The sequence below is a fragment of the Castor canadensis genome, chromosome 7 (assembly GCF_047511655.1).
Source record: "Castor canadensis chromosome 7, mCasCan1.hap1v2, whole genome shotgun sequence".
NCBI lineage: Eukaryota > Metazoa > Chordata > Mammalia > Rodentia > Castoridae > Castor > Castor canadensis.
In genome coordinates this window covers 78,750,496-78,765,903 of record NC_133392.1, presented here as the reverse complement: position 1 = coordinate 78,765,903, position 15,408 = coordinate 78,750,496, and the positions used below count along the sequence as shown (strand labels likewise).

Genomic DNA, 15,408 nt, shown 5'->3' with positions numbered 1-15,408 from the left:
ATACACTTGTTTTTTTTCCATGTGGCCCACGTACGTGGCTCCTGCAGGAAGCAATTCAAACCAGAAAAAAAAAATCAGATTAAGAGGGGAATGGGATGGTCTGTGCCTGTGGTGAATTTGTGCTTTTAGAGGTTTAGTTAGATATGGGTATTTCCTGATTTTCTCTCGCTACTAGCTGTCCTCATATTGGCATCCTCTTTTAGCTTACTAACTTGTCTGTCTCTTCCTGTAGCCACATGCTTGAGCTTTTATTTCTGCTTCATGGAAACACAGTAAAGTGGTGTTGTCAGCAATCCACCATCTTGAATTTTGATGAAGTTTAATGCATCTGTTTTTCTTTGTTGTTTGCTATGTTAGTGTCATATCTAAGTTATTTTTGTCTAATTCAAGGTTACCTATTTTTTTAATTTTATCTTTGAATTATCATATGCTAATAATATGAGGGGATTTTGCTGTGATAATTCCATACATGCAATACACCCTTTCCATTATCTTTCCATTCCCTTTCCTTTCTCCCCCCTTTTCAAAGTGTTTGGTGGGCCTCATTATGCTGTCTTCATATGTATATGTGTAGTGATCTGGGTGCTTTCATTGAAAATTAGTTGACCATAAATGTGAAGATTTATTTCTGGACCATTGATTTACTTGTTTACTTTTATGCCACAACAGCACTGTGTTGATTCTTGTTAAGTTTTGATATTAGGAAGTGTGCTGTCTTCAACTTTGTTTTAGCTAATCTGGATACTTGTATTTCCATATCAATGTCCATCTGAGTAAAAAAAGAGAGAGATAGCTAGAATTTTGATATTGACATTGAATGTATAAATTAGTATTGGGAAATATTGCTAAATTAACATCGTCTTACAAACACATGAACCTGGTATCTTTTCAACTATTTAAGTCTTTTATTTTTTCAGTGAGATTATATATATATTTGAATATATTAATTGTACAAAGGGGTTTCATTGTGGTATTTCTGTACATGAACTTGATGTACTTTGATCAAATTCACTCCCTCTAATGCTCTTTCTTCTCCCTCCACCATTTTAACCAACTTTAATGGGTTTCATTAATTTTTGTACCTGCCATAAAGTACTTTGATCATAATTACTGCCCCCATTACTCTCCTTTCACTCTCCCTCCTCTCAGTGATTTCACTTACCAAAGAGTCTCCATTTTACACTCATGTCATCTTTTTTTTTTAACATTTTTTTTGGCAGCACTGGGATTTGAAGCTTTATGCTTACAAGGCAGCACTTTTACTGTTTGGGCCACTCCATCAGCCCAATATTTTATATTTTTGACTGTACAAATTTTCAATTTTCCTGCTTACATTTATTCCTAAAAATTTTAATCTTTTCTATGATATTATAAGTAGAATTCTTTCCTAATTTTAGTTTCATATTATGCATTCCTGATGTATAAAATACAACTTATTTTTATTAGCATATATTAATTGTGCAACTTAATGGGGTTCATCATGACATTTTCATACTGGCATATATGATTCTCATCCTCTCTATTACCCACTTTCATCCTCTTCCCCCTTTTCTTTTTCCATATCCTTAAGAGTGTCCCTTATATTTCACTTTCTTTCCTCCCTAAATTCCACATATGGTAGAAAACATGAGATGTTACTCATTAGTAACATTTAATAAGTTGGGGAGTTTTCTCTTCTATTTTTATTTTTCATGTCTTTTGTCATAAGACTTTTAAAATTGTGATCATTATGTATTTTTATCCTTCATTCTATTTATATGCTGTATTATACTGATTAATTCTTACATGTAAAACAGCCATACATTTCTGGGAAAAACTCATGGCTCCTGCACTTTTTAATATGTTCCTGAATTTGCACTGCTATTATTTCATTGAGGATGTTTTGTCTCTATTCATAAGGGATAATAGTATGGAGTTTTCTTCTCTTGTCATAGCTTTATCAAGTCTTAAAAGGAGAATAATATTGGCCTGGGAGAAAAAGTTGGGAAATGCTCTCTCCTCTTACATTTTTTTAGATCAGTTTGTTTAGGGGTAGGTTAATTCTTCTTTAACCAGTTCATGGAATTCAATAGTAAAGTTATCTACTATTCAGCTTTTTTTCTGGGAAATTTTTATCACTAATCCATTTTCTTTACTGATATGTATATATATATATATATATATATATATATATATATATATATATATAGTCATATCTTCTATTTCTTTTTTTGGGGGGGTCATTTCTCCCCCCTTCCCCTACCCCCTCCCTTACTCTTCCATTTCTTCATGAATTAGTTTGTGCCTTTCTGGGTCCTTGTCTATTTCAAATTCTTATCCCTTTGTGACAAAATGAAATATTTCTCTTCTTTTCTCCCTTTAAGTTCTTTTTTGTGCACCATAAAAATCTCTGGTATTTGGGGCTTAGTTTTTTAAACAAGTTGTCTGATGAGGCCAAATTCATTACATTTCTTATAAGGCTGGCTTTACTTTATGACGCATAGAGTGCTGGACCATCAATCACATTGAGATCACAGACTTACCTGACATAGTGCACAGATTTACAGATACTAGAATTTTGATCTGCTTCCTTCCTTCCTTCCCCCATCTCTCTTCTCTCTTCTTCCTCTCTCTCTCTCTCTCTCTCTCTCTCTCTCTCTCTCTCTCTCTCTCAAGCTGACAATTAAATGAGGAGAAAATTTTTGAAATTGAAATGTCTCTATCGTTATTTGAACAATATCCTTAACAGAAATAAGAATAACAAATTTCTATATTTTCTGTGTGGCTTTTTTGTGAAAGCCAAAGTTTAAGTCTTATTGAAGTCTTGACCAATAAAGTCCTAATGCAGAAGACATGGTTCAAACTTGCCATCATGCTGAAATAGTTATTTTTTGGAACTTCAGGACAAATATATTCTGACTCACATAAGCCACAGGGGCAGTGTTAAACGAAAATAGATTCAGACCTATGGGAGGACAGAATTTACTCAATAGTTGATTATTGAAATAGCTACGATACTTCAACTGAAGGATCTGCAAGCATCTTAACATCTTAACATCCAACAGAAAAAGCCTTTTCTTCTATAGAAAGGAGTAAGCAGGGATCACAAAAACTTTGTTGGGGAATGTGGTCTGTGGTAGGAGTAAGAAAGAGGCAAAACAAGATGCTGCAACAGGAAATGTTTTTTCTGTCATCAACCAATTCTGTAGAGAGCTGCTAAAAGGGAATGTTGTGCATTTAGTGCTTGCCCAGACTTAGGACAAGCCAAAGTTGAAGGGGCTTGTGGGGAAGAGAGAAGCCTACCATTTGGCCAGGTTAACTTTTTTAAAAAGCCTATCCCCAAGAAACTATAAAGTGGAATAACAACAGAAGACTTTTTGACAATATCCATCGTACATCAGCCAAAGAATAACTGAGAAAGCACATTGCCTTCCTCCGGTTTCAGCAGAGCTGAGCAAGAAGTTCACTTTGTTCACCCACTCAAGATAAAAACAAACAAAAGCTCTCAGAACATTAGGAATAAAGCAGAACTTCCTGTATCCAATTAAGAAAACCTCTACACAAAATCTACTGGTAATATAATACTTAATAATCCGGCCACTTCAGTAAGCAAGAAAAAGACATAGAATATATACAGATTGAAAAGGAAGAAATAAAACCAACCATTTGTAGATGATAAATATCTACATAGAGACCTGCAAGCAATCTGCAAAAGAACTCCTAGGATCAATAAGTGATTTCTGCAAGGTCACAGGATATAAGATAAACACAGGAAACCCATAATATTTCCATATATTAACAATAAACATGGTACTTTAAATAAAAATACCTTACCACTACATCACTCTAAAGGAAACAAAATTCTTCGATTTAGCAATATAAGTATAGTGCATGTATAGAATGTCCTATGCACATGGTGGAGATGTCAGTTCTTTCCAAATTGATCTACAGGTTTAACATTGTATCTAATAAAATCTCAGCAAGATTTTATAGGTATAGAAGGTTATTCTAGAATTTATATGGAAAAGCACAGGCCCTATGACAGTAAAAATAATCTTGAAAAAACAGAATAAAGTGACAGTAATGACTCTATCCAAAATTATGTAGTTTAAGTAATCCAGTTGATATGTTACTGACAGAGTGATAAACACATAAATCAATGGCACAGAACAGAGGATCTAGAAGTCGACCCATACAATATGCACATCTGTTGTCTGAGAAATGTACAAATCTAGTTCAATGGAGGAAGGACAACCTTTCTATATATAGTGTTGAAGCAAATGGACATCCTTGAAACAAAGGAAGGAGTAAGGAAAGAAACAAGCAAGAAAAGGGGAGGGAGGGAAGGAAGACAGAATTCAAGGAAGGGAGGGAGGAAGGAAAGGAGTCTGACACCTTAAACAACAGTAAACCAAAATGGATCATAGACTTAAGCAAAAAAATAAAACTTAAATATTGTTAAGGAAAACTCATAAGAGAAAATATTTAGGATCTAGCATTAGGTAAAGAGTTCTTAAATTTGATTCTAAAAATATGATCTTTAAAATGAAAGATTAGTAAATTAGACCACATTAAAATTCAAACCTCTTTCTCTGTAAGAGTTCCTTTTAAATAAATAAAAATAACCAGTCTCAAAAGGTTATATACTGATTCCACTTGAGTTAACAATTTTGAGTGAGAGTATTTTTAAGGCAGAGGAGAGAGCAATAGTTGCTTAGGATTGGAGGATATGTAGGACCATGTGGAAAGAGCTGTACAAAGGCAATGAGAGAGATCATTGTGGTTCTGGAAATGGTCCAATATCCACTATGGTGGTGGGACACGGGCCTAAACATGATAGAATTATAGAGAGCACACACACACATGAGTACAAGCAAAACTGAGGTGATGTGTCAGTAGTCTGACTAAGATGTGAAACTATAGCTTTTTAAACTGCTTACCATTAAGGAAAAATGTATATTGATCCCTATATTTCTTATAACAGTAAGTAAATCTAGTTATTCAATAAAAATTTCAATTACAGAGAAAATAGTCTCAGAGTTTTGAGTGGTGATATTTCATACATAGTATTACAATTAGTAGAAAAGGGACATTTGACTTCTAATTACAATGAGACAAAAATAATGATGGTAAACATTAACAATAACAGAAAAGAACTTCTGTCTAGAGAGCAGCCTTTGCCATTTCTGTCTTCGGGAAAATTTTTGTCCTGCAGAAAGGCAGAATTACAATTTTTCCCTAACAGACTGAGTTGGCATAGTGTATTCCTAGAGATCAAAATACCCATGTAGATGTGGGATTTTGAGTTGGTGAGTATTCACAAAGTGTGGCCGAGCACGACACAGACCATGTGGTCTCAGTTACATAAAATGAACTGTTCATTCACACAGGATTTAGGACATTCCAACTGAACTGCTTGTGATTATGGGTGACTTCATTCTTTGCTTTTTGTGTGTTTGTTTCCTGTAATGCACATGTTAACATTTTTTAAAAAGGTTATTTTAAAAAACAAAAACTGAAAGAAAAGAAGAAACCAAGTTACTCATTCACTGCTGGTGGGAACGCAGAATGGTGCAGATGCTCTGAAAAACAACTTGTCTGGTCCATTTCTCATTAAGTTAAACATGCAACTAGCATACAACCCAGCAATTGCTTCCTAAGGAGAAATGAAGGCTTATGTTTGTACACAAACCTGCACCTGAATCTTTAGAGAAGTTTCATTTGTAACAGCTAAAAACTAAAAACACATCCTATATCCTTCAGCAGGTAGACAGTTAAACAAAATGTGATAATATATACCATGGAATAATACTCAGCATTCAAAAGGCATGAACACTTGATACACACGACAACTCGATGACTCTCCAGATAACTACACTAAGTGTAAAAAGCAATCCCAAAGGCTAAATCATGAATAATCATGTATATTTTAATATTTCTTAAATTTGAAAAGTCAAAAATGGAGACAAAATTTGTAGTTGTGGCAGGAGAATAGTGGGTATGGCTCAGCAGGAGGAACCTGGTGACAGTGAAGATATTATCTTGACTTCATCAGTGTTGATACCTGGGCTGAAGTACTGGAGTATGTTGGCAAGATATTGCCATGGAAGAAACTGGACAAAATGGACATAAGGTCACCCTGTGTTCCTTCTTGAAACTTCATGTGAAGCTACAATCTTAAATTTGGAAGTTAGATTTAAAAAAAAGAATTCATCTTTTTCTTCAGGAAAAAAATTAGGAAAAGCCTGTCCCCTGGGGATACAGGCTGTAGATTAAGCTTTAAATTTTTTCCAGCCTTTCCCAACAGAAAGATGTCCAGGTGCAGGTGTCCAATGAATACCTTACAAACATAGTTTCTGTTTAATAAGAACTGCATATGGCAAGTTGAGTTAAAAGCTTGTTGGGAGAATGGCTGACTCTTCTCCCTGTGGGCTCTATGGTCACCCCTTCCAGCTCAATTGTGAGTCTTCTAGAATGCCAGTTTCTGATATCCAAAGATGAAGTGCACATTGTCAAAACTTCCCAATGTCAATACTCAAAGTTCCATACCTTTATATAAAGTTCAGAAACTATCTAACTTCTTTGCTGGAGAAAGGAGAGACAGACATAGTTGTTCTTAGCAAATCATAACCCCCAGAACAGCTCACAATTGAGCCATTTCCAACAAAAAATCCTAACTCACCCAGCACTCTTTGAAAGTCTAAAGTAGTTCTTTCTTCAGATTATGCCTTGATATAATCAATGGTCAAATTAAGCAGGAATGGAAAATATAGACTTCAATCTCTCAATCTCTCTCTCTCTCTCTCTCTCTCTCTCACACACACACACAAACACACACACACACACACACACACACAAACACACACTCAGAGGTGCCAGAATCCAGGTGCAATTGTCTTTACATAAGAGCCACTTCTTCAACAAATCTAGGAACTCAGTAACTGACTCAATTTTAATCCACTTTATATGCATGCATTTTCCTTTTAAACTTTTAAAATTGTGAGTTCCACTTGCTTCACCAAATAAACATCAATCAGAGTTCAGCTTAGCCCAGAAGATACTGGCAGACACCTAAAGTCACATTAGGAGAAAACAACTCTAACCTGAGAAGAGAAGTTGGTACTAGGACCTCCTATCTTTCAGCAATCTATTAGATACAGAATTTGGCAACATCAATTATGAGAGGAAAAAATGCAAAAATTAAAAGGTTTTCATGCATTAATAAAAATGTTAAAGCAAACTTATTACCAATGATGATTAAGTGAGGGTTTTTATCTACTTTTTCCTTAGGTGTCAGAAAATTGCAGCAAAAGAGTGTACCATAAGCATCAATTCTTAAATGTGATTGGCAACTTTCTTATTCTCAGCTTACAGATTCTGTGTTACCGTTGTCCCTTAGTATGTGGGGGATTGTTTCCAGGACCCCTGTTGATACCAAAATCCATGGATGCGCAATCTCCTTATGTAAAATGGCACAACATTTGCATATAACCTGCGCACATCCTGCTGTACACTTTAATTATCTCTAGATGATTTATAGTACTTAATACAATGTAAAAGCTAAGTAAATAGTTGTTGTACTGTATTTTTTAGGGAATAATAACAAGAAAAAGGTGTGTACATGTTCAATACATACATGCAATCTATTTCCAAATATTTTTTATCCACAATTGGTTGAATCTGAAAATGCCCAATTCACAATATAGAGTGCCAATTGTTTGATTTAGACATGTTAAGCTCCCCAAAAATGTTGCAAAAATTGAATTTATATAAGACTACTGAGTAGAAAATCAAGGAAGATATTTTTCAGCACAACATAGAGAACCTATCTGACATTCCTCAGAATTGCAAGATCAGGAACTACCCAACTAGATGAAAACTAGCATAGTGAGATCTATAGAGCTTTCCACCATGGTGGATGACCCCCTTACTCGCCAAAGCTTATCATCCTATTTCTGCAACTTCAGCCTGGACAGAGCCTCCCTCAGAGCCTGGTGCACCTGCTTGTTTCTCAGGGTATAGATGACAGGGTTCAGCAGGGGTGTCACCACAGTGTTCACAAGGGCAGCCTCTCTGTTGGAGTCCAACCTGCTTCTTTGCTTTGGTTTAACATATATAAAGACACAACTGCCATACATCAGAGAGAGGACAATGAGGTGAGAGGAGCAAGTGGAAAAAGCTTTCTGCCTCTCCTTGGCTGACGGGAGACGCACAATTGTGACTACTATGTTGCCGTACGCAATGATGGTGATGATGAAGGATGTAAAAATGATCAACATAGCGAGACAAAAAGCCAGCATTTCAAGAGATCTGGTGTCAGAACAGGAGAGATAAATTAAGGAGCCAAAGTCACAAAAGAAGTGAGGGATGACATTGGAGCCACAAAAGGATAACCGGGAAAGCTTCAGAACCAGACCAGTGATGAAGATGAAAGCCAAAGTATAGCAGAAGACAACCAGAAGGAAACAAACCCTCAAGCTCATGATGGTTGGGTATCGTAGAGGCTTGCAAATGGCCTGGTATCGATCCAAGGACATCACAGCCATGAGGAAGAAAATCGTTGACCCAAGAAATAAAAAAGAAAACGCTTGTGCAAGACAAGAAGTAAAGTGAATTGTCTGAGGTCCCAAAAGAAAGATGGACAGCAGTTTAGGAATAACTGTGGTGATGAAGCAGCATTCACAGAAGGAGAAACTGCTGAGAAAGAAGTACATAGGAGTCTGGAGGCGATGGTCAGCCCAGGTGATGGTGATTATGAGTGTGTTTCCTGTGATGGAGGCCAAGTATGCCACCAGGTGCACCAGGAAGAGGACATTCCCCAGGTGCTGGACAGCAGGAAAGCCCTCCAGGGCAAACTCTGGAACTGTTGTCCCATTCCTTATCTCCACAGTCATCTCTGTTTGTCTGTCTGTCCTCAACTCTATGTGATCTGTTAGACAGAAAACACTGTTACCAAAGAATAAGATGGGCACTATTAAAAAACATTGCTTGCAGTGTTTTCTATCTTTTAAATACCTCATTATAAATTATTGGAGATTTTCCAATTGTTAAATTGCAAGTGTTGATTATTTATTTTTAGTTTTGCTTTTATTACTGTTTTGTTATTTGTGTGTGTATATGGAATAGATACAGCTTAAATTTTGTGGAACATAGTATCTTTGAATAATACTTAATAAGGTGAATAATACAAAATTTAAGTCATTGTTTGCTGACAAAATATATAATTGGAGGTCACAACAAAGGCTATCATCCTACAGAAAATTTTCTTTCAATGAATCACAGTGCCAGTTTCTACACTTCAGGTAGGACATGCATTCTATGAAGCCCTCCTATAGGCTGACTTGAGTCCTCTTAAAATTCAGAGCAGAAGGATATCATGTTCCTACTGTCATGTTCCAACCCCTAGCCTTAGTTCTTTACCCAAGTCTGTATTATAGAATCTCATAACAACCCAGTACACTGATTTAAGAAAAACTCTGGGAGAAAATTGTTACATGGCCTCATTGTTCTGGCTCAGCGAATAAACACCCAGGGGATAAATCTGTATCTCTTGTGTTCTGCCAACCTGACAGAACAGACGTGTTTTTTTCTGTGTTCCTCATAAATTATCCATCAGCATTCCCTTTTCTGTGAACATTATTGTTATATTGGAAGATCCTGATGTGCTTATAATCAGGTCACTGGAGAAACCTTGCTATTTTGAAGCCACTAGCTAGCTGGAAAGCATTTACTCTATAGGAAAGGAGTCAGGAATCTGTGAGAAATCAGTGCTCTATGAATGAGTCCCCATAATTAAATTGTGTTTAATTCCTTGATTTTGCTAAACTTATTGTGTTAACTGTACATGACCTATAATGCTAGCTAAACAAAATCAATTTCTGGTTTAAATATTTGACTCATATAATTTCAAATCATCCCCATGGCCAAGTACTCACCAAAACGTAGCTCATAGGAAACAGAGTTTCTTTGATTATGTGTTTCTTTATTCTTTCAACAAACCAGGATCTTTCTTCTAAGTTAAAGGAAAGAAAAAGGGGCACTCTTACTTGAGATCTACCTATTTTTGACTTATAAAACAGTCAGTTATGCCTTGTGTCTTAATAGAAAACTATTAAGATTGTTTTTAAGGAAGACAAAGATATATAAACTCTGGAAAACCAACACTCATAGTTTTCCCTTATGACAATCTGATTGATAACTCCTAGACCATTAGACAATAAAAAATTGCCCCAAATCCGCTCTTGCATTTGTTGCTGTAACTGCTTACAATTTCTGAACCTATTCATATTCATTCTATGAGAGATAATACCATGTTTATTCCACAGGATATATGCATGTCCTATGGGGAGTGATAACATAGTCTTTCAGGAATGTCAAACCTGATTCATTGTGGATCCATCGCAAAACAGACTCAGGAAAGAAGACAAAAGTGGAATTTCCTTGCTCGTGGACCCTATTAGCCACTTCCTATCAACTTCTTGTGCCCATCTTTCTGAGTAGGTGAGGCTCATTGCAGTAATAAATGACAGCATATTTAAAGGTCCTTATGATGTATGACCACAGGGTTATTTACAATCTCCAGTGAGCTCAAACAGGGTCTAAGGAACAAACCCCCATAACATTCATTAAAGGAGTATGTGAAACAGGAGGAAGAATAAAATCACAGCCTATTCTCAGGAGACATTGTTGGAAAACTTTAGTAGAAATGCAGATGGCAACATACGGCCCAGTTCTCAGTCATCTACATGGTCCTCTGAGAGTCTTCAGAGGGAGACTTTGCATGGCTGTCCCAAGGGTTAGAATATTGTAAAGAAAGGCAGGCTCACACATCAGAAGCACTTTTTGACAATTAAATTGCTGGGAGTGGGGGAATGTCTTCACTATTTTCTTTCTTTCTTTTCTTAACCTGGTATTTTCTTAGCTGGGCCCTGGTGGCTCATGCCTGTAATCCTAGCTACTCAGGAGGCAGAGATCAGGAAGATTCCAGTTCGAAGTCAGCCCAGGCAAATAGTCCATGAGACCCTATCTCGAAAAATCCCATTACACAAAAAAACCTGGTATTTTCTTTATTGAGATAGAACTTATATTATATATATACATATATGTATATGTACACATATATACACACATACATAGCGCCCAAATCTTAAGTGCACAAATTGGTTTTGTTACATATATATAAACAGCCATGTAACCACTGCTCAAATCCAACCACAAAGCTCTCCTTCTCACCAGAATGTTCCGCTGCCCTTCATAGCTCACTCCCAAAGAAAACAATTACATTAGTTTCTATCACTGAAACTTACTCTAACTATTCTTGAGCAGAACACAGTATGTTTTTTCTTGCCTGGCTTTAGTTTTGCTGTTCCCCATGAGTCTGAGTCTTCTTCATTCATATATCAGTGGTCAGTTATTTACACTGCTTTGTAGTACCCATGGTATACCTGCACCCTTCTCCCTTTGAGGGACATTTGTATTATGAGCAAAGCTGCTATGGATATTCTTATTCAAGTCCTTTTGATGACCTAAGGATTTATTTCTCTTGGGTAGATGATTTAGAGTGAAAGTCCTGTATAATACAATAGGTTTTAATAGGATAAGGAGTGACAGAACAGATTCCAAAATTGGATTTATGTTCTCAGCAGTAATACGTAAGAATTCAAATTGCCCCACATTCTCTTGTAAGTTGCTTTTAACTGGAGGCCTTCTGCCCAGCATCTAGCTGTGCTGTGTGTGCATGCAAGTACGCTAGGACCCATACCACTGAGCTACACCCTAGCCCCCCAGTGGCATCTCATTTTGGTTTTTCCTCGCATTTTTCTAGCAGTACTAATGTTGAACATCTTTCCATATACTTATTGACCATTTAAAATTTTTTGTGAAGTGCCAGTTAAAGTCTTTTACCCATTTTGCCACGTTTTTTCTTTACCCTTAAGAGTTCTTCATATAGTCTGGATATGGTCTATATCAGAATTGAGAATATTTGCTCCCAGTCTGTGGCATGATATTTAATTTTTTTCAGACAGTATCTGACTGTGTTGCCCCAGCTGGCCCCAAAATTGTATCCTCTTGACTCAGACTCCCAAGTGCTGGGATTACAGATGTATGTCACCATGCCCATTTCTTCATTTTTACATTTTTTATGAAGTTTTTGGGTGGATGGAATATTTTTTAACTGGATGAAGTCCAATATATCAAGTTTTACTTTTGTGGTTAGAGTTCCATATCCTGCCCAGGAAATCATCACCCACCCTCTAGATAACAGAAATATCCTGCTCTCTTCTAAAAGCTTCTAGGTTTTGACCTTCATGTATAACTCTATAATCCACCACTAATTAATGCTTTGTGCACCATCAGAAGTACACATGAATGTTTCCATGGAGATTTTCAGGTGCTCCAGCAACATTCTGAGAGGTCTTTTTACCATAAGTGTATTGATGCTGCATCAAAATTACATTACAAACGTTGCTCTGTTCCTTCTCTCTCTTCTGCTACTTCGCATCATTACACTAATATTATAGCCTCAATTAATGTACTTGAAAAGCATTTCTTCTTCCTCCTCAATTTCAAAAGGGGTCTTGTGGTTGGTTGGCATTATCTGAAATACTTACCAAGCCTTGACTCAATATTTGACAAAACTCACCAGTGAAGCCTGCTGCTTTCTTCTCAGGGATATTTTGCTATTTCAATTTTCAATTTTCTATTTCTTTTTCTGTTAACTGGATGACTTGTATCCTATAAGGAAATAGTCTGTTCCATCTTAGTTAACAAGTTTATTAGAATAAATTCAATTATATCAATACATTATGGTGCTTTAAACATCTGTAGGAGTTAGGGTGTTGTACCCTTTCATTCTTTTTTTTTTAATTAATATAGTTAGTTTATTTAATGCTTCAATAACCCTTTTTTATTGATATTACTATCATCAAGTAATTTAATGCAATTGAGAAAGGAACAAGAAACTTCAAAATCATCAAGCAGATTAGGAAAAGAACCAAACAAAACTTCTTAAAATAAAAAATACAGTGATTGGAATTAAAGTTGCAGATAAAGCAAGTGTTGCCTGCAGTATACTTTGGAAAGTCAGAACAGAAGTGTATAGACAATCCTGCACTTGGGGGTTTTCTTCTTTTTTTTTCCTTTATTATTCATATGTGCATACAAGGCTTGGTTCATTTCTCCCCCCTGCCCCTACCCCCTCCCTTACTACCCACTCCTCCCCTCCCTCTCCCCCCCACCCCCTCAATACCCAGCAGAAACTATTTTGCCCTTATTTCTAATTTTGTTGTAGAGAGAGTATAAGCAATAATAGGAAGGAACAAGGGTTTTTGCTGGTTGAGATAAGGATAGCTATACAGGGCGTTGACTCACACTGATTTCCTGTGCGTGTGTGTTACCTTCTAGGTTAATTCCTTTTGATCTAACCTTTTCTCTAGTTCCTGGTCCCCTTTTCCTATTGGCCTCAGATGCTTTTAAGGTATTTGCTATAGTTGCTCTGCATTAAGGGCAACAAATGCTAGCTAATTTTTTAGGTGTCTTACCTATCCTCACCCCTCTCTAGTGTGCTCTCGCTTTTATCATGTGCTCAAAGTCCAATCCCCTTGTTGTGTTTGCCCTTGATCTACTGTGCACATATGAGGAAGAACATACGATTTTTGGTCTTTTGGGCCAGGCTAACCTCACTCAGAATGATGTTCTCCAATTCCATCCATTTACCAGCGAATGACAACAGTTCATTCTTCTTCAACTGCATAAAATTCCATTGTGTATAGACACCACATTTTCTTGATCCATTTGTCAGTAGTGGGGCATCTTGGCTGTTTCCATAACTTGGCTATTGTGAATAGTGCCGCAATAAACATGGGTGTGCAGGTGCCTCTGGAGTAACCTGTGTCACAGTCTTTTGGGTATATCCCCAAGAGTGGTATTGCTGGATCAAATGGTAGATCAATGTTTAGCTTTTTAAGTAGCCTCCAAATTTTTTTCCAGAGTGGTTGTTCTAGTTTACATTCCCACCAACAGTGTAAGAGGGTTCCTTTTTCCACGCATCCTCGCCAACACCTGTTGTTGGTGGTGTTACTAATGATGGCTATTCTAACAGGGGTGAGGTGGAATCTTAGTGTGGTTTTAATTTGCATTTCCTTTATTGCTAGAGATGGTGAGCATTTTTTCATGTGTTTTTTGGCCATTTGAATTTCTTCTTTTGATAAAGTTCTGTTTACTTCACTTGCCCATTTCTTTATTGGTTCATTAGTTTTGGGAGAATTTAGTTTTTTAAGTTCCCTATATATTCTGGTTATCAGTCCTTTGTCTGATGTACAGTTGGCAAATATTTTCTCCCACTCTGTGGGTGTTCTCTTCAGTTTAGAGACCATTTCTTTTGATGAACAGAAGCTTTTTAGCTTTATGAGGCCCCATTTATCTATGCTATCTCTTAGTTGCTGTGCTGCTGGGGTTTCGTTGAGAAAGTTCTTACCTATACCTACTAACTCCAGAGTATTTCCTACTCTTTCCTGTATCAACTTTAGAGTTTGTGGTCTGATATTAAGATCCTTGATCCATTTTGAGTTAATATTGGTATAGGGTGATAAACATGGATCTAGTTTCAGTTTTTTGCAGATTGCTATCCAGTTTTCCCAGCAGTTTTTGTTGAAGAGGCTGCTATTTCTCCATCGTATATTTTTAGCTCCTTTGTCAAAGACAAGTTGGTTATAGTTGTGTGGCTTCATATCTGGGTCCTCTATTCTGTTCCACTGGTCTTCATGTCTGTTTTTGCCCTTTCATTCTTGATGCAGAATTTTCTTGCCATTATTTCTTCATCAGTCTTACTAAGAAGGTAACAATTCTACAAGTCACTTCAAAGAATGAAAATTTGCTTTATTTTTCATTTTGGTTGAATTTCACTTATTAATCTATATGATATGTTCATGCAAACTTAAATGCTTACTTCAAGTTTAATTTCCTTTTCTTACCTTTTAAATTTAGAAATTAATTCATTTTAAACTTTTTCATACAATAGCATTACTCTAGCTTTCTCTAAATTTTGATATTTTCTACTTTTGTGAAAAATATTTTCAAATTCCTTGATAATATTTTCTCCAATTCAAGTGCTTTAGAGTTATTTATAGCCAAATATTAAGGGTCTCCCAGATGATTAGTTATTATTGGTTTCTTGTTTAATCTAATTTAATTATTTTTACTCCTTTGAAGTGTTTCAAGATTTGTTCCAAAGCCCAGCATAAGTTTTCCCTCATTGAAATTCCCATATGCACTTGAGAATGATGTGCGTTCTGCAGAGGTTAAATGAAATAATTTAAAATTATCAACTAAGCCCACTTACTTGACAGAGTTGTATCAGTCTGTACCCTTACTAATTTTTCTATCTATTTTTTGAGAAAAGGTCTTGCTATGTAGCCCAGGCTAGTCTAG

General features: G+C 36.3%; 1 protein-coding gene across 1 annotated transcript; it reads right to left on the bottom strand.

Moving 5' to 3' along the window:
- Window positions 1-7,928: 7,928 nt before the first annotated feature.
- LOC109675557 (olfactory receptor 6C75-like) lies at window positions 7,929-8,873 on the bottom strand. Its single transcript, XM_020152237.2, has one exon. The coding sequence runs from the start codon at window positions 8,871-8,873 to the stop codon at window positions 7,929-7,931; it is 945 nt and encodes a 314-aa protein (XP_020007826.2).
- Window positions 8,874-15,408: the final 6,535 nt, after the last annotated feature.

Bases quoted from the DNA above. Each gene is read 5' to 3' on its own strand.
- LOC109675557 (XM_020152237.2), bottom strand. From the start codon at position 8,873: ATGACTGTGGAGATAAGGAATGGGACAACAGTTCCAGAGTTTGCCCTG.